General features: G+C 39.6%; 1 protein-coding gene across 1 annotated transcript; it reads right to left on the reverse strand.

Annotated features, from left to right (window-relative positions):
* Positions 1 to 20498: 20498 nt before the first annotated feature.
* LOC133300554 (nuclear cap-binding protein subunit 1-like) lies at positions 20499 to 26189 on the reverse strand. The gene is made up of 7 exons (XM_061500113.1): positions 25964 to 26189; positions 25818 to 25877; positions 25614 to 25670; positions 24525 to 24596; positions 22589 to 22651; positions 22048 to 22224; positions 20499 to 20786 (listed from the first exon to the last, which is right to left on the reverse strand). The coding sequence occupies exons 1-7, from the start codon at positions 26045 to 26047 to the stop codon at positions 20499 to 20501; spliced, it is 801 nt and encodes a 266-aa protein (XP_061356097.1). The 5' UTR covers positions 26048 to 26189.
* Between the last annotated feature and the right edge of the window lie 785 nt (positions 26190 to 26974).

The raw sequence follows: 26974 nt of genomic DNA on the forward strand, positions 1-26974 counted from the left end.
AGCTAAACATTACCAGATGATTTTTAGAATGCTTATTCTCAGCCTCAATATTTTCAACTTCCATTGTTCAAAATAAAATAAAAAAACAAAAAAGGAACTCCAATCGTTCAGAACTGAAAAATCACGAAGAGGAACCAACTGGACCCAGCAAGAAGAGTGCTCCAATCGTGATTTAAACCCCCAGAACAGGAAGAGGAAGGCCAGGCGAGCCGTTCTGTGAAAGCCGCGTGACAAACGGAGGCCGGTAGGGCGGCGCGTGGCTCACACGCGCCGGAGAGGCAGTTCTGCAGTGGCGGCGCGTGGCTGACTTTCCGGCGACGGGGCTGACGTGGGTCGTCTCGAAAATGGCTTCTGAGACCAATGGTGGCCTTGGTTTCGTGATTGGAGGGGTCCAGATATGGTTTCTGAGTTATTTTAATAAACAGTGAAAAATGGAAAACGGAAGGAAACGTGGAGGTTTACAAGATGACCACAGGATAACCTGCTCTTGATACCATGATGAAATATAAGACTGAAATGTATTTTTCATATATTGATTGACACCCAAAGGGATCTTTATATACAGATTACGATTACAAGGTAGTTAAGGAGTTGAAGTAATAAATAAAATACACAGTAACCGAAGAGGCATCACACTACTCAAAGGGACAAGTAGCTAGAAACAAGTAGAAAACTCTAGAATATTCTACAGTTTTAATGTGATAGAATTTGGTGTTTCTATCCCCATCATTTATCCATTTCACCCTGGCTTTTTGAAACCATAAGATCTCCTCTTGTATGAGAATCGCATCAAGGTCCTTCCTAACCTCCTTTTCTCTAGATTGGAGAGATAAGTTGGTATGATAATCAACATGATTCTGAATTTCTGCAATACTATGCAATAGGTTAGCCTTCCTGTTGAAAATGTTGCCAAAGACTACCTTGAAACATCTTTTGTGTGACCTGGTCTTTTACAATAAGTGCACCAGCGCCCCTCTTTGTCGGGCTTAAAGGAAGAAGACCCCTGAGATGACTTAAAGAAAGTCGTCCATTGAGGTGGCTTAGCTGAGATCATAGCAGACTTGTCAAAAGCAGTTGGAGTAGTGACTTAGACGAGATCATGACAGATCCTTCAGACAACTTGGTGTCCATCATGACATTCCTACGACTTTCTTCCCCCCTGACAGTATGAAAAACTTCAGAAAGAGAAGGTAATTTTTCCTTACCAAGGATTTGAACCCGAATAGGGTCATATTCTGAATTGAGGCCACAAAGAAAGTCAAAGATTCGTTTTCGATCAACAGAGGAAGCTAGAGTAGTTGCATCCTTGCTGCACTCCACCTTCAAACTCTCATACTGATCTAACTCAGTCCATAAACCATTCAGATTTCCATAATACTCTGTTACAGATAAAGAACCCTGCTTGGTAGAAAAAATCTTATTCCTCAGATCATAGCAAGTGGCAGCATCTTGTTTCATTGAATAGGTCTGATGAAGAACATTCCAAATCTCAAGAGCAGTAGGTAAGAACATGCAATGTTGACTAACCTCAGGAGTCATAGAATTCCATAGCCATGTCACAATAAGAGAGTCTTCATCATCCAATCAGCAAATTTTGGATCTGTTTTGGCAATAACAGGTCCTTCAAGATGAGCAATCTTACGACGCCCTTTGAGAAATGTACGAACCAGCTGAGACCACTGTAAATAATTTTTTCCTTTGAGATGATAATTCTGATGAAGAGCAGGCAGATCGTTTGGGCTAAGAGAAGCCATAGAGGATGTAACAGGTGGCTGATTGGTCGATTTATCTTCAGCCTTAGACATAATTTTTTTTTTAAACTGACAGATCAGGATTATAAAGGCCCAATGTCACCAAAGCTGGCCGGAACAGTAACACGGTGCAGGAACAGTAACAAAGGGATGAAGAATCACCTTGGGAAGGCTGCAACGGAGTCAAAACAAAAGGATAATCATAGATCCACACTCAGAAGGAGGAGGCGTCTGAATTGGCCGCACGTGAAGGGGACGTGCCACGCGCCTCCACGCGCCACTGCAGTTTTGGAAATGGCGCGTCTCTTCCACGCGCGTGAGGGAGCGTCGGACAGGATCTCAAGGTGGGTCCTGGACAGAGGTGTTCGCCTCGTTGTGGCGGTCACAGCCGTGGGTGGATCGCCGGAAAACTTCGTCGGAAAACTGCCTGAGACGGTGTTCAACGATGGTCAACGGCGGTGAACAGTAGAATCTCACGACGTCAGTGATTGGAACGTCGAACGGTGATCCTCTCGGTCCAAAAGGTCCCCCGGAAATATTTTCCGACGGCGGCTAATGGCGGCGAGAGGCAGAATATAAGGATTCTCTTTTTTTCTTTGAAAAGATGATAGATGCGGAAGCAGAGCCCTCAGAATCGAAAGCTCTGATACCAAATTGAAAGAAATATTTTTGTATTATAAAATTGTAAATTATCTGTACAAGAGTTCTCTATTTAAAGAGAATAAAGAAACCTACTGGGCTAAGCCCAAATACTGACTATTACAAAAATACAAAATAATAAAACTAATTCTAGTATTCACAATACACAGTGAATCTCTTTACTCAAAGACATTTACATTTTAACACATAGATAACTCCAACCATAGAATGGTAAAAAAGTGGCACTTATCTTTATTCAGAAATGTAATACAAAACCAATACATACTTACATACATACAGATGAGGAGGAATCAGTTTATACGAAAGGCAAATCTTGTGCACAAGGCTTCCCAACTTTGCGAGGGTAAAGGTAAAGATTGATTGTATGTAGCCTTACCCTTACATTTTTTGAAAAGAGGTTGTTTCCTAGATTCAAACTATGACCTTCAGGTCACAAAATAATAGAGTACACGTGTCAGCTTGTAGTCTGTTCAGTTTGTTATTCAGTTCAGTCAGGTTGTTAGTAGCTTCTAAAAGGTTGTAGGCTATATAAGACTTGTCTCTTTTGAGATCTGTAAGAATTGATTTAGTTGCAATATTAATCAGAGAAATGTTTAGATCTCGCTTCTCTTTCTCTCTGGTTCTTTCTCTTTGATGGTATCAGAGCCCTTCTCTGGGGCCTAATCCTTCTCTACGTTCACCAACATGGCTTCCGCTTCAGTGAACACTAGCGATTCCGCTTCTTCTGCCTCAAACGGATCCAGATCTCCGTCGCTCTTCACAACACAACTCTCTGTGAAACTAACCAGCAAAAATTTCTTGCTATGGAAACAGATCGTCGAGCCACCAATCATTGCTCATCAGCTCGAGAAATTTCTCGTTAATCCAAAGATTCCAGTGCGTTTCTTGTCAGAAGAGGATCACACTACTGGAACAGTGAATCCAGCATTCTCAGAATGGGAACGTGTTGATAAAAGGTTACTTACTTGGCTACAATCAACAATGTCAGAGGAAATAATCACAAGATCCTTGGAATTCGACAATGTAGAAAATCAGAATCCAAACATGTTTCCGTTTTTATTTCCTATTAATTAGGATTGATTATGATTGATTAGGATTGATTGTGATTGATTAGAATTGATTGTGATTAGGATTGATTAGTCATCGCTTAGTCATCGCTTTGTCATTCTTAGCGATTCTTTCTTGTATAAATACTCACTCATGTAAATTATTCAAAATCAATATACAGAAACTTCTTGTCAATATGGTATCAGAGAAGTTCGTTCCTACCCTAATTCAAATCTGAAATAACCATCCAAACACTTCCATCACCGTCAAACACCTCCTAAACACCTCCTTCAATCTGTCCAACACAGAAACCTAGTCTACTGACCTCCGATCAAGAAAGTGAGGTGACCATTCGACTCAGAAGGATCCGACGAGTCGACCGCCGCTGGACCCATCGCCGTCAACCGCCGCACGCGCCGCCACGCGTCGTCACACGCGCGGCCAGTTTCCGGCGCGTGAGCTCCACGCGCCGCCTTCCCAACGTCTTTTCCCGCCGCGACTTGCACAGACCTTCTCGCCGGCTTCTCCCCTTCCTGTTCCAGAGGTCAGATCAAAAATTTACAAAACTTGATTTTTCATCAACGGTCAACCCTTCTCTTTCTATTCATGGCTTCCTCAAAACACTCTTCCTCTAACTCTGATGGTGTCTTTCTTAGCAAGACTAAGTTTGAACAACTTCAGAGACTTTTGACTCAACCTCCTAAGGCCACTAGTCATGTGGTCCAGCAAGGTACAGCTTTCCATGTTGATAGTCAAAATCATTGGATCCTTGATTCTGGAGCCTCTGATCATATGACAGGTAATCTTGGCTTGTTTTGTTCATACACTCCATATTCTGAACCTTCTCGGGTCAAGATCGCCGATGGCAGTTTTTCCCAGATTGCGGGACACGGAACCATTAAACTTTCTGAGCTGATTACTTTGACATCAGTTCTTTATGTTCCTTCTCTGACTTGTAATCTCATTTCTATTAGCAAGCACACCTCTGAGTTGCATTGCTTTGCTAAATTCTTTCCACATTGTTGTGTTTTTCAGGAACAGGACTCGGAGAGGATGATTGGCAGTGCTAGAGAGGATGGTGGACTTTACTACTTTGAGGAGAATGTGACTCATGAAGCTGTTTTCGTAGAAAAAAACTCTATGTTTCCTTTTGATTCATGTAATGATGTTATGATGTGGCATCGTAGGCTAGGCCATCCAAATTTTATTTATCTTCAGAAGTTGTTGCCAAACTTATTTATTCATAAAAGTCCAAGTTTGTTTTCTTGTGATATTTGTCAACTTGCCAAGCATACTCGTGCTCATTATCCTTCTAAAGTTCACCATGACTCTTCCCCATTTTCCTTAATTCATAGTGACATATGGGGTCCAGCTCGTGTTAAAAATATTTCAGGTACTCGATGGTTCATTACCTTCATTGATGACCATTCTCGAGTCTGTTGGGCGTATCTTCTAAAGGATAAGTCTGATGCTGCATCCGTGTTTAAAAAATTTCATGCCATGGTTCAAACCCAATTCCAAGTTGCTATACAAATTCTTCGTACAGATAATGGCAAAGAGTATTTTAACTCTGTTCTTGGAGAATATCTTTCCCAACATGGCATCCTTCACCAAAGCTCGTGTCCTGACACACCCCAACAAAACGGAGTTGCGGAAAGAAAAAACCGACATCTCCTTGAAGTTGCTCGGGCTCTTATGTTTACCACGAGTGTTCCTAAATATCTTTGGGGAGAGGCAGTTCTCACTGCCTCGTATCTGATAAATCGAATGCCATCTCGCATTCTGAAATTTCAGTCTCCTCTTTCTAGTCTTGTTCGTATCTTCCCTTCCTTCCGAGGTGTCTCCTCCTTACCTCTCAAGTTATTTGGTTGCGTTGCATTTGTCCATATTCTCTCCCAACAACGGTCTAAGCTTGATTCTAAGTCTCTCCAGTGTGTCTTTATTGGTTATTCTCCTACTCAACGTGGCTATAAATGTTATTCACCCTCTCTTCGTAAGGTCTTTGTCTCTATGGATGTCACTTTTTCTGAAAATGACCCTTTCTTCCCCTCGACTTCTCTTCAGGGGGAGATAGGAGTAGATGAAGATCAGTCATGGGAACCTACTGGTGCCACGGTATTACCTCTAATTTTGGAAACAGGGGGAGCTACAGAATCCTCACCATCAGGAGCCTCCTTAAAATGGGGACAAGTTTATAGCAGGCGAAAGCCTCCTCAAAGTGTGAATAACCCAGAGCCTCTACACTGCCAGGATTCTGAACCATGTTCTAGTTCCAACACCCCAATACTTGAGTGTCATGGTGAAAATGATCTACACTTGCCCATTGCTCTCAGAAAAGGTACTCGATCTTGTACTACTCATCCTATTTCTAATCATATTTCATATGGAAAGTTGTCCCCAGGGTTTCGTGCTTTCAATACTATGTTGGATAGTACAAAGATACCGAGAAATATACATGAGGCTCTCAATGATCAAAAATGGAGGGATGCTGTCTTTGAAAAAATGAATGCTTTAAAAAGAAATGGAACTTGGGAGATAGTGACCCTACCCAAAGGAAAACAGGCAGTAGGATGCAAATGGGTGTTTACAATAAAATTCAATGCAGATAATAGCATCAACAGATACAAGGCAAGATTGGTTGCAAAGGGTTTCACTCAGACTCATGGGATAGATTATCATGAGACTTTTGCTCCGGTTGCTAAAGTCAATACCATCCGAGTTCTCTTATCTCTTGCTGCCAATCTAGATTGGCCTCTGCAACAGTTAGATGTGAAGAATGCATTCCTAAATGGTGACTTACATGAAGAAGTCTATATGGATCCTCCACCTGGTTTTGAAAAGGGAAATGGATCAGTGTGTAAACTAAAAAAGTCTCTATATGGATTGAAACAGTCTCCCAGAGAATGGTTCGACAAATTCACACAAGCAATCAAAAGAAGAGGCTTCATTCAAGCACAGACTGATCATACTCTCTTCCACAAACACTCTAAGGATGGTAAAATTGTTGTTCTTATTGTATACGTAGATGATATAATTCTTACAGGTGATGATATTGAGGAATTGAACACCTTGAAGAAATTTCTAGCAGCTCAATTTGAACTCAAAGACCTTGGCACTCTCAAATATTTCCTTGGTTTGGAAGTTGCTAGGAGCAAAACAGGCATCACTCTAACACAAAAAAAATATGTTCTAGATCTTTTGTTGGAAACAGGAATGTTAGGGTGTAAACCTGTTGAGACACCTGTGGAACCTAATACCAAGTTAGGTATTGAAGATGGGAATGAGGTGGATAAAGAACAATATCAACGATTGGTTGGTAAACTAATCTACTTATCTCATACGCGTCCTGACATTGCCTTTGCGGTGAGTATGATTAGTCAATTCATGCACTCACCCAAGGAGAAGCATCTTAGTGCAGTCTATAGGGTGCTTAGATACCTCAAGAATACTCCAGGAAGAGGATTATTCTTTAAAAAGGGGTATAAAAGGACAATTGAAATCTACACTGATGCAGATTGGGCAGGCTCATCAGTAGACAGGAGATCTACATCAGGCTATTGCACCTATGTGTGGGGAAATCTTGTTAATTGGAGAAGCAAAAAGCAAACAGTGGTTGCTAGAAGTAGTGCTGAAGCAGAATTTCGAGCTTTATCTCATGGAGTTTGTGAAGGAATCTGGTTGAGAAGACTTCTTCAAGAGTTGAAGATTTCATATTCCCTACCAATAAAACTATATTGTGACAACAAGGCAGCTGTTAGCATTGCTCAAAATCCTGTGCATCATGATCGAACAAAGCACGTGGAAGTTGATCGTCACTTCATCAAAGAAAAATTAGATGATGGAAGTGTGCGTTTGATATATGTTCCAACCAAAGAGCAAACGGCAGATATCCTTACCAAGGGCCTACACCGTCCAGCATTCGAAGACTTGATTGGCAAGTTGGGAATGATCAATATTTACCTCCCAACTTGAGGGGGAGTGTAGAAAATCAGAATCCAAACATGTTTCCGTTTTTATTTCCTATTAATTAGGATTGATTATGATTGATTAGGATTGATTGTGATTGATTAGAATTGATTGTGATTAGGATTGATTAGTCATCGCTTAGTCATCGCTTTGTCATTCTTAGCGATTCTTTCGTGTATAAATACTCACTCATGTAAATTATTCAAAATCAATATACCGAAACTTCTTTTCAATAGACAATCACATCTCGCGTGGGATAAGATCCACCGTTACTTCAATTCGATCACAAAGGCAAAGGCTAGTCAAGTTCGTTCTGATCTCAGAAACATCAAGAAAGGTGATAAAACTGTCGAAGAATCCTTGACAAGAATCAAAGCTCTTAGTGAGACGTTAGTAGCCATTGGAGATCCTATTACAGAGTTAGAACAAGTTGAATGGGCCTTAGCAGGACTGCCAGAAGAATATGTACCGTTCATTACATACTTTCGTGGTAGAGAAAGCTCCAGGACCTTTGAAGATCTGGAATCTCAGCTTCTTGCTCGAGAAACGATGATTGCTAAGTATAACTCAACTGGATCGTGAATCTAGTTCATAAAGAACTTCCTCTGTTTGCCCCTGTTTCTGGTGCACCAGAACAGGGACCTGCAAACCCTACTAGCAGTGCCACAAATACACCACAACCTCAGTCGTTTGTCACCGGAAACACTACTACAGATGTTACTCAAGCTACTCTTGGTGACTGGCGCGGCAGACGTCGCCGTGGACGTGGTGGTCGAAGTTTTGGTCGCTCCATGCTACAGTGTCAATTGTGCAAGAAAACAGGGCATGAAGTCACCTCTTGCTGGTAGCATTTTGATCCTTCATTTGCACCTGGCTCTTTGAATTTTTCTCAGATCCAGCAATGGCAGAGTCAAACTCAACCTCGAGGTGGAGTTCCTCTTGTTATTGTGCCTGCTCATCGTCCTTATGTATGGAGTCAGCCAGCTCAACGTCCAGCACGTCCTCCTTCTCAGGCCTCTATCCAACCTTTGTACACAGATTCTCAAGCTTTTTTGACTTGCACCTCTGAGCAAATGGCGTTAGAATGGTATCCTGATTCTGGTGCTTCTCATCATGTCACCTCAGATCCACAAGCTCTGATACAGAGTTTGCAGTTCACAGGTCAGGTCATATCTACTGGCTCTTCTAAATTCACCTCTTCACAAAATCGACACATTGAATTTCAGCTACAAAATCCTCTTGTAGTTCCTTCTATAACTAAAAATCTCATTAGCGTTAGTAAGTTTGCACGTGATAACAAAGTATTTTTTGAATTTCACCCTTCTGTTTACTATGTTAAATCTCAGGTCAGCAAGGAAATTATACTTGAAGGTCTTCTTGGATCTAATGGCTTATACAAATTCCCGAGTCTTCAGTTCGTGTCTTCTCCTACTACTGCCTCCACCTTATTAGGTCCAAATGTATCTAGTTTTTCTAATAATCCTGTTAATAAGTTGTCTTCATGTACTTAAAATATACAACAATTGAATCCTTTTGTTTCTATGTGTTCTGATCTTTCTTCAGTTCCTTCTAGCTATAGTTTGTGGCATTCCAGACTAGGCCATCCCCATCTGGATGCTCTGAAAAGTGTAATGCAACAATGTAAAGTCAAAATAAATAGTAAAACTATTTTTGATTTTTGTTCTACATGTTGTATGGCTAAGTCTCATTGCTTACCTTCATCTCCTTCCTGTACAGTATATACACATCCCTTTCAGTTAATTGTTAGTGGTCTATGGGGCCCTGCACATGTTGTGTCTTCACAAGGATTCAAGTACTATATCACATTTGTAGATGATGCCACTCGTTTCACATGGTTTTATCCCTTGAAGCAAAAATCTGAAGCATTACCCATGTTCAAACACTTCCACTCGTTAAAACTCAGTTTAACTTGAACATTAAAGTTGTCCACATTGACTCTCTTTTTTTTTTTGGGGGGGGGGGGGGGGAGGAGTTTAGACCTTTCACTAATTTTCTCAAGGAATTGGGTGTAATTCACAGACTCATTTGCCCTCACACTCATCACTAAAAAGGTTTGGTTGAGAGAAAGCATCGCCAAATAGTTGAAATGGGCTTAACACTTCTTGCCCATGCTTCAATTCCTCTACACTATTGGGATCATGCATTTCTAACCTCAGTCTATCTCATTAACAGACTGCCAACTTCAGCTCTTAATTTCTAAATTCCCTACCAGCTCCTTTTTCATACACACCCTGACTACTTATCTCTACGTACCTTTGGTTGTGCTTGCTATCCTCTTCTTCGTCCTTACAACAACCATAAACTGGATTTTTGCTCTAAAGAGTGTGTTTTTGGCTACTCTCCAAGCCATAAAGGATATAAAATGTTTGGCTTCAGATGGCAGGATGTTTGTGTCTAAAGGTGTTTTATTCAATGAAATCAGATTTCCCTACTCTTATCTTTTTCCTTCCACCTCTTCCCCTTGTTCTCCGTCTATATCCTCTTACAATACACCTCACCTTCGACTCTATAATCCAACCACTACACCTACTCAACCACCAGCCTTACCCACTGCCACATCTTCCCCTCATTCACCTACTCCCACTAATTCCCCTGCTACCACATCTTCACCTATTGCCAATTTGCCACACCTTCATCTCATTCACCTACTCCCACTCATTCACCTACTGCCACATCTTCACATGCTGCCACTCATTCACCTACTCCCATTGCCCCCTCCTCAGCACCTACTTCTTCCTCATTTACTTCGACACCACAGCATCATTCCTTACACTCACAAGAATATGAGTCCTCCCGGTCAATTCCTTCTGTGTCTATGTCTAATAATCATTGTATCTCACCTACCTCTTTAGAGTCCAGCTCCACTTCTATGCTTCCTAGTTCCTCTTCTTCGGGTTCTCTATCTTCACCTCCTTCTTCGCGCTAAGAATATGTCCCAACAGTCACTCCATTAAGACCAGATCCAAAGATCCTCCACCATCTATTTTAACTGCTCACACTGAACCAACTTATGTGAAACAAGCCTTGGTTCATCCTCAATGGCCACTGGTCATGCAACAGGAATATGCTGCTCTTTTGGCTAATGAAACTTGGTCCCTTGTTCCTCTTCCTTCCTCTCGGAGTCCCATTGGTTGCAAATGGGTCTTTAAAGTAAAAGAGAATCCCGATGGTTCCATTAACAAGTATAAGGCTCGATTGGTGGCAAAAGGGTTCCACCAACAGCATGATTTTGATTTTAGTGAGACTTTTTCTCCTGTTGTTAAGCCTTTAACTATTAGAATCATTCTTACACTTGCTTTAACTCAAGGCTAGTATGTTCAACAACTCGATGTCAACAATGCCTTCTTGAATGGTGACTTGGTTGAGGATGTTCACATGACTCAACCTCCTGGATTCGAAGTAGCTGACAAGTCACTGGTTTGTAAACTTCATAAAGCTCTTTATGGTTTTGAAGCAAGCTCCGAGAGCCTGGTTTGATAAGCTTGGCCAGTCCCTACATCATCTTGGGCTTGTTTCTAGCAAGTGTGATCCTTCCCTTTTTGTCTTGCAAGCTCATGGTCACTACACTTATGTGTTAGTTTATGTTGATGATATTCTCATAACTGGCAGCAACTCCTCCTTTATACAGACTTTGGTGCACAAACTGAATTCTCAATTTTCCTTGAAACAACTTGGGATTGTTGATTATTTTCTTGGTATTTGTTAGAATATTAGATATGATATGATTAGATTTAATTAGATATGATTGGATTCTGTCTTATCCGTAAATAGTCTGACTGTATTCTGACTGTATTAGGATTAGGTTTGGGCCTTACACTTAAGCCCATTAGGGTCTCTATATATTGTAACTCCTTGACACAGATCAATACACAACGTATTCTTTTACATTTATCTTGGTATCAGAGCTTTTTCGTTCTAGGGACCCTCGCTTCCGCTCAGAAACCTTGTTTTTTGCTTTAAAAACCTAAGCCCACTGCTTAGGAGTCATCTTTCTTGTCGTGCGTCCTTCCGGCAAGTCTTCTAGGGCTGTAAACAGCCTCTGAGTGATTTTTCCAAACGCGTCAGCACCTCCGACGGCCACCGGAACCACTGCCCGCCGTCAGAATCACTGTTCAGGCAACCGGAGACTTTTTCCGGCGACTTTTCCGACCAAACTTCACGCGATCAGGACCCTTTCTTCTCGGCGACCAGGTCTGTGGTGGTCCGGTCAGCAACGCATCTCCCACGCGCCGTCACGCGCTACCTGTCTTCACTGCGCGTGGGCTTCACGCGCCACCTTCTGCCGGCGCGTGAGCACTATTCCGGCGACTTTTTCCGGCCGGTCTTGGACAGAGAAGCTCGCCTTCTCCTCCCCTTTCTGGATCTGTGATTGTTTCTCTGTGGGTCTGACCTTAGACGCGTGGTTCTTCTTGATTGGATATCGTTTGCCTTCGTTTACGACTTTTATATTTTATCTTTAAATGGCAGCAGCAGCTCCTGATCTCTCGGAGGTTAACTCTCCTTCTATTGTTGCAAATATAGCTCAGTCAGACAAAGCATCATTTGGTTCAGGTTCGGACTGTGCTGCACTCCAAACCCCTCTCAGGAAGGCTTCTCCTCAGTCTCAGCCTTATACTGGTAATCCTGTTGCTTGTGTTTCTCATTCTACATCACTTGCCACTTGGATATTTGACTCCGGTGCTACCGATCATCTCTGTGGTAATAAGGAACTCTTTACATCTCTTACTTATTCTGATCATTTACCGTATTTTACCCTTGCGGATGGAACCAAAGCCCCAGTTTGTGGGATTGGACAAGCTCGTCCGACCTCTACCTTGGCCCTGACATCTGTCTATTACATTCCTGGCATCCCTTATAACTTAATTTCTATTAGTAAGTTGATCCACTCCCTCACTTGCACCATTACTTTCTCTAACCATTCTGTTTCTGTGCAGGATCCGGGTACGGGGAAAATGATTGGAGTGGGTCGTGAGTCACGGGGGCTTTATTATCTGGATGTGCCTCGTCCTTCAGTAGCATGCTCTCTCACAGAATCTCCACAACTTATCCACAGTCGCCTTGGTCATCCAAGTCTTTCAAAGTTGCAGAAAACGGTTCCTCTTTTGTCCGGTCTTCAGTCTTTAGATTGTGTGTCATGTCAACAAGGGAAGCATACACGCTCCTCTTTTGCCAGTCGAGTCAATAAAGGAGCTGATGCCCCTTTCTCTCTTGTTCATTCAGATATCTGAGGTCCAAGTCGTACCTTGTCTGTCTTAGGTTTTCGGTATTTCGTTACTGTAGAAAATCAGAAGCCAAACATGTTTCCGTTTTTATTTCCTATTAATTAGGATTGATTATGATTGATTAGGATTGATTGTGATTGATTAGAATTGATTGTGATTAGGATTGATTAATCATCGCTTAGTCATCGCTTTGTCATTCTTAGCGATTCTTTCTTGTATAAATACTCACTCATGTAAATTATTCAAAATCAATATACAGAAACTTCTTTTCAATATGGTATCAGAGCGGGTTCGTTCCTACCCTAATTCAAATCTGAAATAACCATCCAAACACTTCCATCACCGTCAAACACCTCCTAAACACCTCCTTGAATCTGTCCAACACAGAAACCTAGTCTACTGACCTCCGATCAAGAAAGTGAGGTGACCATTCGACTCAGAAGGATTCGACGAGTCGACCGCCGCTGGACCCATCGCCGTCAACCGCCGCACGCGCCGTCACACGCGCGGCCAGTTTCCGGCGCGTGAGCTCCACGCGCCGCCTTCCCAACGTCTTTTTCCGCCGCGACTTGCACAGACCTTCTCGCCGGCTTCTCCCCTTCCTGTTCCAGAGGTCAGATCAAAAATTTACAAAACTTGATTTTTCATCAACGGTCAACCCTTCTCTTTCTATTCATGGCTTCCTCAAAACACTCTTCCTCTTACTCTGATGGTGTCTTTCTTAGCAAGACTAAGTTTGAACAACTTCAGAGACTTTTGACTCAACCTCCTAAGGACACTAGTCATGTGGTCCAGCAAGGTACAGCTTTCCATGTTGATAGTCAAAATCATTGGATCCTTGATTCTGGAGCCTCTGATCATATGACAGGTAATCTTGGCTTGTTTTGTTCATACACTCCATATTCTGAACCTTCTCGGGTCAAGATCGCCGATGGCAGTTTTTCCCAGATTGCAGGACACGGAACCATTAAACTTTCTGAGCTGATTACTTTGACATCAGTTCTTTATGTTCCTTCTCTGACTTGTAATCTCATTTCTATTAGCAAGCTCACCTCTGAGTTGCATTGCTTTGCTAAATTCTTTCCACATGGTTGTGTTTTTCAGGAACAGGACTCGGAGAGGATGATTGGCAGTGCTAGAGAGGATGGTGGACTTTACTACTTTGAGGAGGATGTGACTCATGAAGCTGTTTTCGTAGAAAAAAACTCTATGTTTCCTTTTGATTCATGTAATGATGTTATGATGTGGCATCGTAGGCTAGGCCATCCAAATTTTATTTATCTTCAGAAGTTGTTGCCAAACTTATTTATTCATAAAAGTCCAAGTTTGTTTTCTTGTGATATTTGTCAACTTGCCAAGCATACTCGTGCTCATTATCCTTCTAAAGTTCACCATGACTCTTCCCCATTTTCCTTAATTCATAGTGACATATGGGGTCCAGCCCGTGTTAAAAATATTTCAGGTACTCGATGGTTCATTACCTTCATTGATGACCATTCTCGAGTCTGTTGGGTGTATCTTCTAAAGGATAAGTCCGATGCTGCATCCGTGTTTAAAAAATTTCATGCCATGGTTCAAACCCAATTCCAAGTTGCTATACAAATTCTTCGTACAGATAATGGCAAAGAGTATTTTAACTCTATTCTTGGAGAATATCTTTCCCAACATGGCATCCTTCACCAAAGCTCGTGTCCTGACACACCCCAACAAAACGGAGTTGCGGAAAGAAAAAACCGACATCTCCTTGAAGTTGCTCGGGCTCTTATGTTTACCACGAGTGTTCCTAAATATCTTTGGGGAGAGGCAGTTCTCACTGCCTCGTATCTGATAAATCGAATGTCATCTCGCATTCTGAAATTTCAGTCTCCTCTTTCTAGTCTTGTTCGTATCTTCCCTTCCTTCCGAGGTGTCTCCTCCTTACCTCTCAAGTTATTTGGTTGCGTTGCATTTGTCCATATTCCCTCCCATCAACGGTCTAAGCTTGATCCTAAGTCTCTCCAGTGTGTCTTTATTGGTTATTCTCCTACTCAACGTGGCTATAAATGTTATTCACCCTCTCTTCGTAAGGTCTTTGTCTCTATGGATGTCACTTTTTCTGAAAATGACCATTTCTTCCCCTCGACTTCTCTTCAGGGGGAGATAGGAGTAGATGAAGATCAGTCATGGGAACCTACTGGTGCCACGGTATTACCTCTAATTTTGGAAACAGGGGGAGCTACAGAATCCTCACCATCAGGAGCCTCCTCAAAATGGGGACAAGTTTATAGCAGGCGAAAGCCTCCTCAAAGTGTGAATAACCCAGAGCCTCTACACTGCCAGGATTCTGAACCATGTTCTAGTTCCAACACCCCAATACTTGAGTGTCATGGTGAAAATGATCTACACTTGCCCATTGCTCTCAGAAAAGGTACTCGATCTTGTACTACTCATCCTATTTCTAATCATATTTCATATGGAAAGTTGTCCCCAGGGTTTCGTGCTTTCAATACTATGTTGGATAGTACAAAGATACCGAGAAATATACATGAGGCTCTCAATGATCAAAAATGGAGGGATGCTGTCTTTGAAGAAATAAATGCTTTAAAAAGAAATGGAACTTGGGAGATAGTGACCCTACCCAAAGGAAAACAGGCAGTAGGATGCAAATGGGTGTTTACAATCAAATTCAATGCAGATAATAGCATCAACAGATACAAGGCAAGATTGGTTGCAAAGGGTTTCACTCAGACTCATGGGATAGATTATCATGAGACTTTTGCTCCGGTTGCTAAAGTCAATACCATCCGAGTTCTCTTATCTCTTGCTGCCAATCTAGATTGGCCTCTGCAACAGTTAGATGTGAAGAATGCATTCCTAAATGGTGACTTACATGAAGAAGTCTATATGGATCCTCCACCTGGTTTTGAAAAGGGAAATGGATCAGTGTGTAAACTAAAAAAGTCTCTATATGGATTGAAACAGTCTCCCAGAGAATGGTTCGACAAATTCACACAAGCAGTCAAAAGAAGAGGCTTCATTCAAGCACAGACTGATCATACTCTCTTCCACAAACACTCTAAGGATGGTAAAATTGCTATTCTTATTGTATACGTAGATGATATAATTCTTACAGGTGATGATATTGAGGAATTGAACACCTTGAAGAAATTTCTAGCAGCTCAATTTGAACTCAAAGACCTTGGCACTCTCAAATATTTCCTTGGTATGGATGTTGCTAGGAGCAAAACAGGCGTCACTCTAACACAAAAAAAATATGTTCTAGATCTTTTGTTGGAAACAGGAATGTTAGGGTGTAAACCTGCTGAGACACCTGTGGAACCTAATACCAAGTTAGGTATTGAAGATGGGAATGAGGTGGATAAAGAACAATATCAGCGATTGGTTGGTAAACTAATCTACTTATCTCATACGCGTCCTGACATTGCCTTTGCGGTGAGTATGATTAGTCAATTCATGCACTCACCCAAGGAGAAGCATCTTAGTGCAGTCTATAGGGTGCTTAGATACCTCAAGAATACTCCAGGAAGAGGATTATTCTTTAAAAAAGGGTATAAAAGGACAATTGAAATCTACACTGATGCAGATTGGGCAGGCTCATCAGTAGACAGGAGATCTACATCAGGCTATTGCACCTATGTGTGGGGAAATCGTGTTACTTGGAGAAGCAAAAAGCAAACAGTGGTTGCTAGAAGTAGCGCTGAAGCAGAATTTCGAGCTTTATCTCATGGAGTTTGTGAAGGAATCTGGTTGAGAAGACTTCTTCAAGAGTTGAAGATTTCATATTCCCTACCAATAAAACTATATTGTGACAACAAGGCAGCTGTTAGCATTGCTCAAAATCCTGTGCATCATGATCGAACAAAGCACGTGGAAGTTGATCGTCACTTCATCAAAGAAAAATTAGATGATGGAAGTGTGCGTTTGATATATGTTCCAACCAAAGAGCAAACGGCAGATATCCTTACCAAGGGCCTACACCGTCCAGCATTCGAAGACTTGATTGGCAAGTTGGGAATGATCAATATTTACCTCCCAACTTGAGGGGGAGTGTAGAAAATCAGAAGCCAAACATGTTTCCGTTTTTATTTCCTATTAATTAGGATTGATTATGATTGATTAGCATTGATTGTGATTGATTAGAATTGATTGTGATTAGGATTGATTAGTCATCGCTTAGTCATCGCTTTGTCATTCTTAGCGATTCTTTCTTGTATAAATACTCACTCATGTAAATTATTCAAAATCAATATACAGAAACTTCTTTTCAATAGTTACCTTTATTGATGATTTTTCCCGTTGCACTTGGACCTATTTATTGAAAAATCGTTCTGAGTTATTTTCCATTTATAAAAAGTTTTCTACTGAGATCCATACTCAATTTGGTGTTTCTATTCGTATTCTACGTAGTGATAATGCTAAGGAATATGTTTCTATTGATTTTTCTAAATTCTTGGCCACACAAGGTACTTTACATCAAACTACTTGTCCTCACACTCCACAACAAAATGGGGTGGCTGAACGTAAAAACAGACATCTCATTGAAACTGCCCGTACCCTTCTTATTCATATGCAGGTTCCTCTTCACTTCTGGGCAGATGCTGTACTCATCTCTTGTTTTCTCATCAATCGCATGCCTTCATCTGTGCTCCACAATGACATTCCTCATAATCTATTGCTTCCAGATGTTCCTCTTTATCCTCTAACTCCACATGTCTTTGGTTGTACTTGTTTTGTCCATGATCTCACTCCTGGTAAGGATAAGTTAACATCCAAAGCCTTTCAGTGTATCTTTCTTGGTTATTCTCGTCTTCAAAAGGATTATCGTTGTTATTCTCCCGACCTTAAGCGTTACTTAGTTTCCGCTGATGTCACTTTTCTTGATCAACAACCCTTTAATTCTATCCCATCTCAGATGTCACAGGTTGATCATGTACTTCCTGTCCCTTTTCTTGACTTGTCTTTGCCAGCTGCAGGTGCTTCTATTCCAGATGAGCAACCTATTGCTTCTATACCTGAGGACCGTCCACTTCTCACCTATCAGCGTCGCAAAACTGTGCCTCCTGTCGACTCGACTCTTGCTGACTCATCGCCCACTGCTGTTGCTTCTTCCCCTCCGGATCCTTCATCAGAGACTCTTCCCATTGCTCAAAGAAAAGGTAAACGTACTACTCGTAACCCTTATCCTCTTTATACCTTTTTGAGTTATGACCGTCTTTCTTCACCTCATTTCACCTTTGTTTCTAGTCTTTCTTCTATTTCTATTCCTAAGACCACAGGTGAAGCACTTTCCCATCCAGGGTGGCGCCAAGCAATGCTTGATGAGATGACTGCACTTCATTCCAATGGCACTTGGGACCTTGTTTCTGCTCCTCCAGAGAAGTCTATAGTTGGTTGTCGCTGGGTTTTTACTGTGAAAGTTGGACCTGATGGCCATATTGATCGTCTCAAGGCACGTTTAGTTGCCAAGGGTTTTACTTAAATCTTTGGCCTTGATTATAGCGATACATTTTCTCCGGTCGCTAAGATGGCGTCAGTCCGCCTCTTTCTTGCCCTTGCTGCTGTTCGTCACTGGCCACTCCTTCAACTTGACATCAAAAATGCCTTTCTTCATGGTGATTTACAAGAAGAAGTTTACATGGAGCAACCACCTGGTTTTGTTGCTCAGGGGGAGTCTGGAAAGGTGTGTCGTCTTCGGAAATCCTTATATGGTCTCAAACAGTCTCCTCGAGCATGGTTCAGTCGTTTTAGTTCTGCTGTTCAGGCGTTTGGCTTAATCCGCAGTAAAGTTGATCATTCTGTGTTTTATAGGATTACATCTCCTGATAAGTGTATCTATTTGTTAGTCTATGTTGACGACATCATTCTCACCGGAAGTGATCAAGACGGAATTCGTCAGTTAAAACAGCATTTGTTTAGTACATTTCAAACAAAGGACCTTGGGAAGTTGCGTTACTTCTTGGGAATTGAGGTGGCGCAATCAAGACAGGGCATTTCTATCTGTCAAAGGAAATATGCCTTGGATATCCTAGAAGAAACTGGTATGTTGGGGAGTAAACCAGTTGATACACCTATGGATCCTAATGACAAGTTATTACCCGGACAAGGGGAGCCGTTATCGGAGGCTAATTGGGAAGCTCAATTATCTTACTGTGACTAGGCCAGATATTTCTTTCGCTGTCAGTACGGCCAGTAAGTTCCTTGATTCCCCTTGTGATTCACATTGGGATGCTGCTGTGAGGATCCTCCGATACATCAAAGGAGCACCAGGAAAAGGTTTGTTGTATTCGGATCAAGGAAATACAAAAATTTGTGGTTACTCAGATGCCGATTGGGCAGGATCACCCTCGGACAGACGCTCTACTTCTGGTTATTGTGTCTTCTTCGGAGGAAACTTAATCTCATGGAAAAGCAAGAAACAACCTGTTGTTTCCCGATCTAGTGCAGAAGCTGAGTATCGTGCAATGGCAAATACTACCTGTGAGTTGATCTGGTTAAAGCAGTTGATTCAAGAGCTTCATCTTTGTGAACAGAAACAACCCATGACACTCATCTGTGATAATCAAGCTGCGCTACATATATCCTCTAATCCTGTTTTTCATGAGAGGACCAAACATATAGAGATTGATTGTCACTTCATTCGGGAAAAGATTCAGTCAGGAGAAATCAAGACAGCTTTTGTCAACTCGTCTAATCAACTAGCAGATATTTTCACTAAAGCTCTTAGAGGTCCTCGGGTTGAATACATTTGTAACAAGCTTGGTGCTCATAATATATACGCACCAGCTTGAGGGGGAGTGTTAGAATATTAGATATGATATGATTAGATTTGATTAGATATGATTGGATTCTGTCTTATCCGTAAATAGTCTGACTGTATTCTGACTGTATTAGGATTAGGTTTGGATTAGGTTTGGGCCTTACACTTAAGCCCATTAGGGTCTCTATATATTGTAACTCCTTGACACAGATCAATACACAACGTATTCTTTTACATTTATCTGTATTGAAGTAAAGCATCTTTCGAATGGACGCATGCTGCTCTCACAAACTAAATACATACGAGATCTATTATCTCGAGCTGGAATGATAGATGCCAAAGGAATCTCTACACCTATTCCTAGTAGCTGCAAACTTACCAAATTTGGTGGAAATTATGCTGATGATCCTCAGTTGTACAAATCAATCGTAGGTTCATTACAATATGCCACTCTCACCAGACCTGAGATTGCCTTCAGTGTTAACAAAGTCTGCCAGTTTTTGTCTCAACCCCTTGAAGAACATTGGACAGTGGTTAAACGGATTCTAAGAAACCTTAAAGGGTACACTGACTTATGGTCGTCTTCTTCATCCAGCACCATTTGCTCAGCCCCTTACACTGGTTGCGTTCTGTGATGCAGATTGGGCAACGGATCCAGATGACAGACGCTCAACTTCCGGTTCATGCTTATTTCTAGGGTCTAACCTTGTCTCCTGGTGGTCAAAGAAACAACCACTTGTTGCTAAATCCAGCAAAGAGGCTAAACACAGTAGTCTTGTTCTTACTGTCTCTGAAATTGTCTGGGTTCAATCTCTTCTTCATGAGCTCAATGTCCCTATACAGACATCTATTATCTACTGTGATAATCTCAGCACAGTCTCCTTAACCCATAATCCAGTGCTGCACTCTAGGACTAAGCACATTGAACTTGTTTGTTCTTTGTCAGAGAAAAGGTTCTAGCCAAATCACTGGTAGTGAAGCATGTTCCTGCTCAGTTTCCAGTTGCTGACACATTCACCAAACCTTTATTTGCTCCTCGTTTTAATTGAGAGATAAACTAAGGTTCTTGATTGGCTACAGAATGATAGACCACCTTGAGTTTAAGGGGGGTGTAATAGAGTACGTGTCAGCTTGTACTTTGTTCAATTTGTTATTCAGCTTGTTATTCAGTTCAGCCAGGTTGTTAGTAGCTTCTGAAAGGTTGTAGCCTATATAAGACTTGTCTCTTTTGAGATCTGTAAGAATTGATTTAGTTGCAATATTAATCAGAGAAATGTTTAGATCTCGCTTCTCTTTCTCTCTATTCTTTCTCTTTGACAAAAGAACAACCTTATCACTGCTCCAAGCCTCATCCTCAATCGGCTTACATGAGTATAAGTTAAAATCCTTCTTACAACAATGAATATCCTTTTACTGGATAATTTTATCTTAAAATCCACCGTGAACTGAAAATTTTTTTCATATAAGTAATATTAATAAATTATAAAATTAATCCAAAACTTTTTAGTACTTTTTTTTGTGTGCATTCAAGTTTAGATTACGGGAGGCACGCCCACATGAAAGGTCAGGGAAGACCACCAACCTCAATGAATATTTAAAGTAGGATCACATATTGCCTACCAAAGAGAAGAGGCTGAAAATCAAACCCAAGCCAAGACTAGCATGGGCAGAAAGTTCGACTAGCAATACCAAACCTCATTGGCATCAGCAAGCTCATCATGCAAAAAGCAGTTTACTCCAAAACTATTTAGTACTTCATTAATATGCATCAAGATTAACAGGATATATACTTTTGAAGTGTACAAAAAATAAAAACCATTTGATTATATTCTTATTGTTGTTTCATTTTTACAAGATTTAACACACAAAAAAGTAATATATAGTTATAATTCAAGGGTTGGATCGATGAAAGTCACATTTTATAAAAAAAAGTAATATATAGTTATAATTCAAGGGTTGGATCGATGAAAGTCACATTTTATATAAAGTTAATGAATGGTGTAAGAATCTTAAGTCTTACACCAGTGTAAATTGAACCATATATATATATATATATATATATATATATATATATTGTGGGTGGGTGTGCGCGTGAGCGTGCGGGTGTATCTGTGTCTGTGTGTGCACGAGCGTGCATGTGTCTGTGTGGCGGGATCATTTCACCCGTGTCAAATTAAAAAGTTTAAAACCCCATCTGAATCATTGATTTTCGCCGGTCTGACAATGGTAACTTACTGAGAACTAGTAATTAATTAATGGGTGTAACCCAATAAATTAAAACCATCAAATTAGCAAAAACCAACTACTCAGGTGAGTGTCAAATGATTCTGTCACTATGAATACATACATACACACACGTATATATATACATATGCAATATTGCTCTTCTTGAATAAGAAATTAAACCTTCAAATTTATAATAGCTCATATTACTTTAAGACATTAGGTAAAAATAACAAAAAAAATCAGGAATTAATAGATTTAATAATTGAATAGATAAACATTTATAAAAGGAACAAAGGTATATTTTGAATAACAAGGTCATAATGCAGACAGAAAAGTTGTGCCAACAGATTCCCTAAAGTTAAAAAGTTTACCAAATGTTCAAGCATCAAATAATTACCTCAATAAGTTCTGCTCCACCCCATGGGAGGCATGATAAAATGCAAGTTATGTAAAAGTCAGCACATGGCTGCCATAAGGGATTTCCTTTTTCCTCATCTACTGTAGTGGCAGCAGATGATAAAAATGTTTCGAATACAACCACCAAAGAGCTTGGTTGAAGAACCTTACTGCACATCTGAAGAATTCACAAGAAAGCAACAAATAAAAAAATTAAATTCAGTTGCATGAACTTACTCCACAACACATGTAATTGTAAACTACAGCATACAAGGACTAGAATAGAAAGATTAAATGTGTAAGTCCAAGTCAAAAAAGACTAATGATAGGAAAAAGAATTACAAGACAACTGTACAACATTTTAGACACGAAAAATCATATTCTAACAAGGGACAATTATTTATCAATGTAGAATGAACCCATGCCGAAAACATGAAGGATTTCCTATTCAGCTCATACTGTTCAGAATGTACCAGTGAACAATTATTACATCCATAAAGGTACATTATTTTTCATCAAAAATCAACAATGGCAATACCTACCATAACAGTCATAAGCCGCATTAGGATACGAACCCCATTGCAGTTTCCAGAATCTAAGGCATCCTAAATTACAAAAAAAAAATGTCAATCAAGCAAAACTTTAATTATAGGGAATAAATCAAAGAGAGACAGCAGAAGCGCTCAAAGATCAAAGTAAAAATTAAATAAATTCTTACATTCAATCATTTCAAACAAATTAAAGAAATATTAAATATATAATTATATTTATTTTGAAAACAAAACAAATTCAAATTGACAGTGTTTGTATGAAAAAAACCATTAGTAAGAACCATTAAATAGACAAGTCATATAGTTGCATCAAATAAAACAAACTTTAACGATTAAAAACCACAGTAAATATTGTTCTATAAAAAGTTATTAAAATATGTTTCACCAAACAGGATCTGTTGAAGATTGTTATGATCCAATTGCAAGGGGTATAGAACTTGACTCTCCTACCTTACAAGCTAGCTTTTTGGATGAGGCTCTCCCAAGGTTCGTAGCAAAGATGAAAATTGATGAGAAAATGGAAGAAACAGAGAGAAAATCTTGGAAATGAAGTGTAGAATAGAGAGAAAGCTAAGGGCAATATCAGATCTCTAAAATTGTTTCTATTGCATCATCTGAACTCAGGTCTGAGTTCATATATTTATACAGATATCATAGCCAGTTCGGACAATTGGAGACAACTGTCTTAAATACAGAGGCAATTACTGAACAGAAATCTGTTACAAGTGTTACCACATACTCAATACAAGTCTAAACTGAATAGATGTAGAATACTCTAGCAGCCGCCCCCTCAAACTCAGGTGGATGAGGAAACTGAAAGTTGTTCAAAAACCCATAGTTGTCTCTTAGACTGGACAACCGGAGCTTGGATAAGGGCTTGGTGAGACCATCAGCACGCGGACCAAGTTGGGTCCCAAAAAAAAAATGCACCAGAGGTTGATCAGCAGTTTGCTGGGTCTGATGCCCAGTCAGCATCACAAAAGGTCTGAAGAGAGTGTGGTTGAGGGCAGACAGCAGGTTGGAGAAGCACAGTTGTTAGAATTACACGATTCATGATTCGAATCACACGATTCGACAAGTCATTGATCCACATCATATGATGAATCAAAGATGGCTCTGAATCAGGTAATACATGCACGAACCGATGTGACTTCATATCATGGATAGGATACAAAATGCATGATTCAATGATTCGTTAACCATTTTTCTTTTTTTCTTTTTTTCTTTTTTTCATAAATACTCATAAAAGAAATTGACAAATCAAATAAGTTAGAATTATTAAATGAAAAGGAACTGAGGGTTCCCTACTGAATGCACCCTATTTGATTGTTCCATTGCCCAGTTCCAATCTTTGGAAATGGGGCCTCACACAGTCACTCACTTCCCTCTATATGCATCTTATTGGGCTATTTCATTGTATTATTTTCATTCTTCTGAAACATAGGCTTCACGCAATCCTATGTGACTCAGATATTACTTATCACTTGTATTCTTTCTTTCTTTTTTGCAAGACTTACGGTTAAGTTCTTTTGTCAATTCCTAGTTCAAAATTATAATATTGACTTGACAGGTGTAAAGCAAGGTTAGTTACTAAAGACTACACTCAAACATATGGTATTGACTATCATGAAACATTTGCATTGGTGGCCAAAATGAAGACAATAAGAGTCAAATACCAAATAATCCAACATAGCAAGCAGTCAACAATGCTTTGAAAACAAACAACATTAGTTTTCAAATTTTAGTATACACCGTTAGGTTTTAGAATTACTAGCAAATACTCAACTAATCATAGACAGCTTATTCACATGGTCATATTGTTAATTGCATGTTTAGCCAATGAACTAATATAAACTAAGAGAATGAAGACAGTGCAAATACAATGACAAGAAATCAATTTAGTAGCTTCACTGGCTTATTTGCTTACCTGAAATTTAATTTGAGTTTTCTCCACTAGTTTTTTCACAAACTCCTCATCTTCCAAGTTAAGCAAGCCAATCTGAAATGAAATGAAATGTATAAATAGGAAACACAGGATGCTCAGAAAATTCAATTCGAAAACTATTCAAGTAAGAGAAATTTCACAATACATAATTGAGATGGTAATTACCTTTAAAGAACTTTTAGATATAGAATACAGAAACAACACAATTACAGCAAAGCAAACTGATACACATAATTGACATTTGTTGCAAAATGCCGCAAATAATATGATGATATAATGGCGGAGAGGAGCAAATGTGTCAGACTAGGCTTATTATATTGCTTCATTTCCTATTGAAGTAATAAAATTTATATGATTTTGTCAAAATCTTGCTGGTTATGTGCTCTCCAACTTTGAAATGCACATTCATTAAAAATCTTTCCTGAACATTCCCTCTATGATGTTAGAAACAGAATAATGTTCCTTAAAAAAACACTGTTTTGACTGTATGAATATCTAAAAGTCATTACAAACTTGCCTATGTCAGTCCAAATTCAAAAGGACCTTTGAAATTCACGGAGCTGACAAGTAACAAAAATGTGCAATATAAAACTTATAAAGCTTGCATTTGAAAATTAAACAGAACATAAAGGGAAAAAGTGGGCAACGGGTGGATATTAGGATTTTTTAAAAATAAATTAGAAAGAAGAAAATGCTTGGAAAGTCAAGAATTCAGTTGATCAGGTACATTGTCATAACTAGCAGTTGATCACATACATGACAGAATACTTAGATGCACTTCCACTGTCTTAACTATGACAATAATAAATTAAGATTTCATCGGATTTCCAGTTCTGATTCATCAAAAGAATTCTGCATGTTCAAAAATATAAAGCAACCTCTGAAAACTGCACACATACACTATCACACCTAAAAAATAATAATAATAATAATAATAATAAGAGAATCTCATATCTGCATAACATTCATGCATACAACCATGTCCAGAATAAGAGACGAATATTGGAACACACAGAAAAATAAATAAAGGATTCCATTTGCGGTTCAAAAGAGAGAGAGGGAAATCTCTACCAGGGTTCCATAAAAAGGAATCTTGTGAGGCAATTGCTCAGCACATGCGAGAAGGAACTGCATGAATACAATAAAAATAGATAACAATTTATCAGACACTAGACACTGAACATGTGACAGTGTCATAAAAATATATATAATTTGACCTAACCATCAAAACTCAAAAATTTGACCTCAAATGCCAAACAGAGAATCGAACTTTACCTCCAAAATCTCAGTTCGCGAGTGGTCAAGCTCTCGGCGAAGGGCGCCAAAGCAAGTTTCCTGAAAAATTGAAGAAATAAAAAAGGAGCGGCATTAGCGAAAGAATCGATTCAGAGCGAAATGGATAAGCGAAGTTGAGAGCGAACAATGTGGTCCTTGAAGTCGGAAGTGGCTCCATATTCGGGACTCTTGTCGCCGATTCGTAGAAGAAGGTTTCTCCAACCACTCATCTTCTCCTACACCACCAGAGTAAGAAGAAGAAAACAGAGAACGAGAATGAAGGGACAAAAGTAATAGGGGTTTGCAGGGTTTTAGGTCTAAAGCCCCGCTTGCATCGCAACTGGGACCGAACACTCGAGTTCAATTTTCAACCCTAACGGTGGCTACCTTAGTGAAGGTAGGTAAAGTTTTTTCATTTTTGAATGTAATAACGGAAAATACCATACGAGTTTTTGTGATTTAATTTGATCATGTATCAAAATAAAAAATAAAAAATAAAGTGATTTGTTCGATAAAATATATATTTTATAAAAATTTATGTTGTAATTCTAGTTTTTATTTTGCAAGAATTTATATATATAGCACATGTTTTTTTTGTATAAATTGAAGAATTAATCAATAATAAATGGTTAAAGAGATTAAATCTTCTAATAATTTTTAAATGATTAAGAAATTTTGTATCAAAAAAAATTAAGAATTGCTCTATGCTCTATTCTTTACAAGGGCATCAGTAAATTAACTGTCAACAAACTCATGTCTATTATGCAGAAGCTAATATCTCCCCATCAAGTGAGTTATGTCCTTAATAGACATATTCAAGATAACATCATCATCGCTTAAGAGATGCTTCATTCGTGAGACGTATGAAAGGTGAAAGAGGCATTTTTGCTATTAAAATTGACTTATAAAAGGCTTACGACCTTATTTCCTAGAGTTTCGTCAGGCCGGTTCTTGAGGAGATAAATATTTCAGCCCCTTTGATTGAGATAATTATGGAGTGTATCTCTTCCTCTGATTTAGAGATTATGTGGAATGTTGGTAATGTTGGTAAAGCTGGCTCTATAAAGCCTTCTATAGGGCTTAGACAATGAGACCTCATTTTCCCGTATATGTTTGTCTTGTGCATGGAAAAATTATCTCACATAATTGTTGATGCA

This window comes from Gastrolobium bilobum, unplaced genomic scaffold, assembly GCF_033153095.1.
Source record: "Gastrolobium bilobum isolate Gb01-03AN ecotype WA unplaced genomic scaffold, APGP_CSIRO_Gbil_v1 utg22006, whole genome shotgun sequence".
Taxonomy (NCBI): Eukaryota; Viridiplantae; Streptophyta; class Magnoliopsida; order Fabales; family Fabaceae; genus Gastrolobium; species Gastrolobium bilobum.

What these genes read in the sequence shown, in the direction of transcription:
- LOC133300554 (XM_061500113.1), bottom strand. Translation starts at nt 26,047, where the DNA reads ATGAGTGGTTGGAGAAACCTTCTTCTACGAATCGGCGACAAGAGTCCC. An exon ending in TGCGGCTTATGACTGTTATG is followed by an intron (nt 22,225 to 22,588) that starts GTAGGTATTGCC and finishes TGAATTCTTCAG; the next exon opens with ATGTGCAGTAAGGTTCTTCA. An exon ending in GTGGAGCAGAACTTATTGAG is followed by an intron (nt 20,787 to 22,047) that starts GTAATTATTTGA and finishes TACTCATGTAAG; the next exon opens with CCGATTGAGGATGAGGCTTG.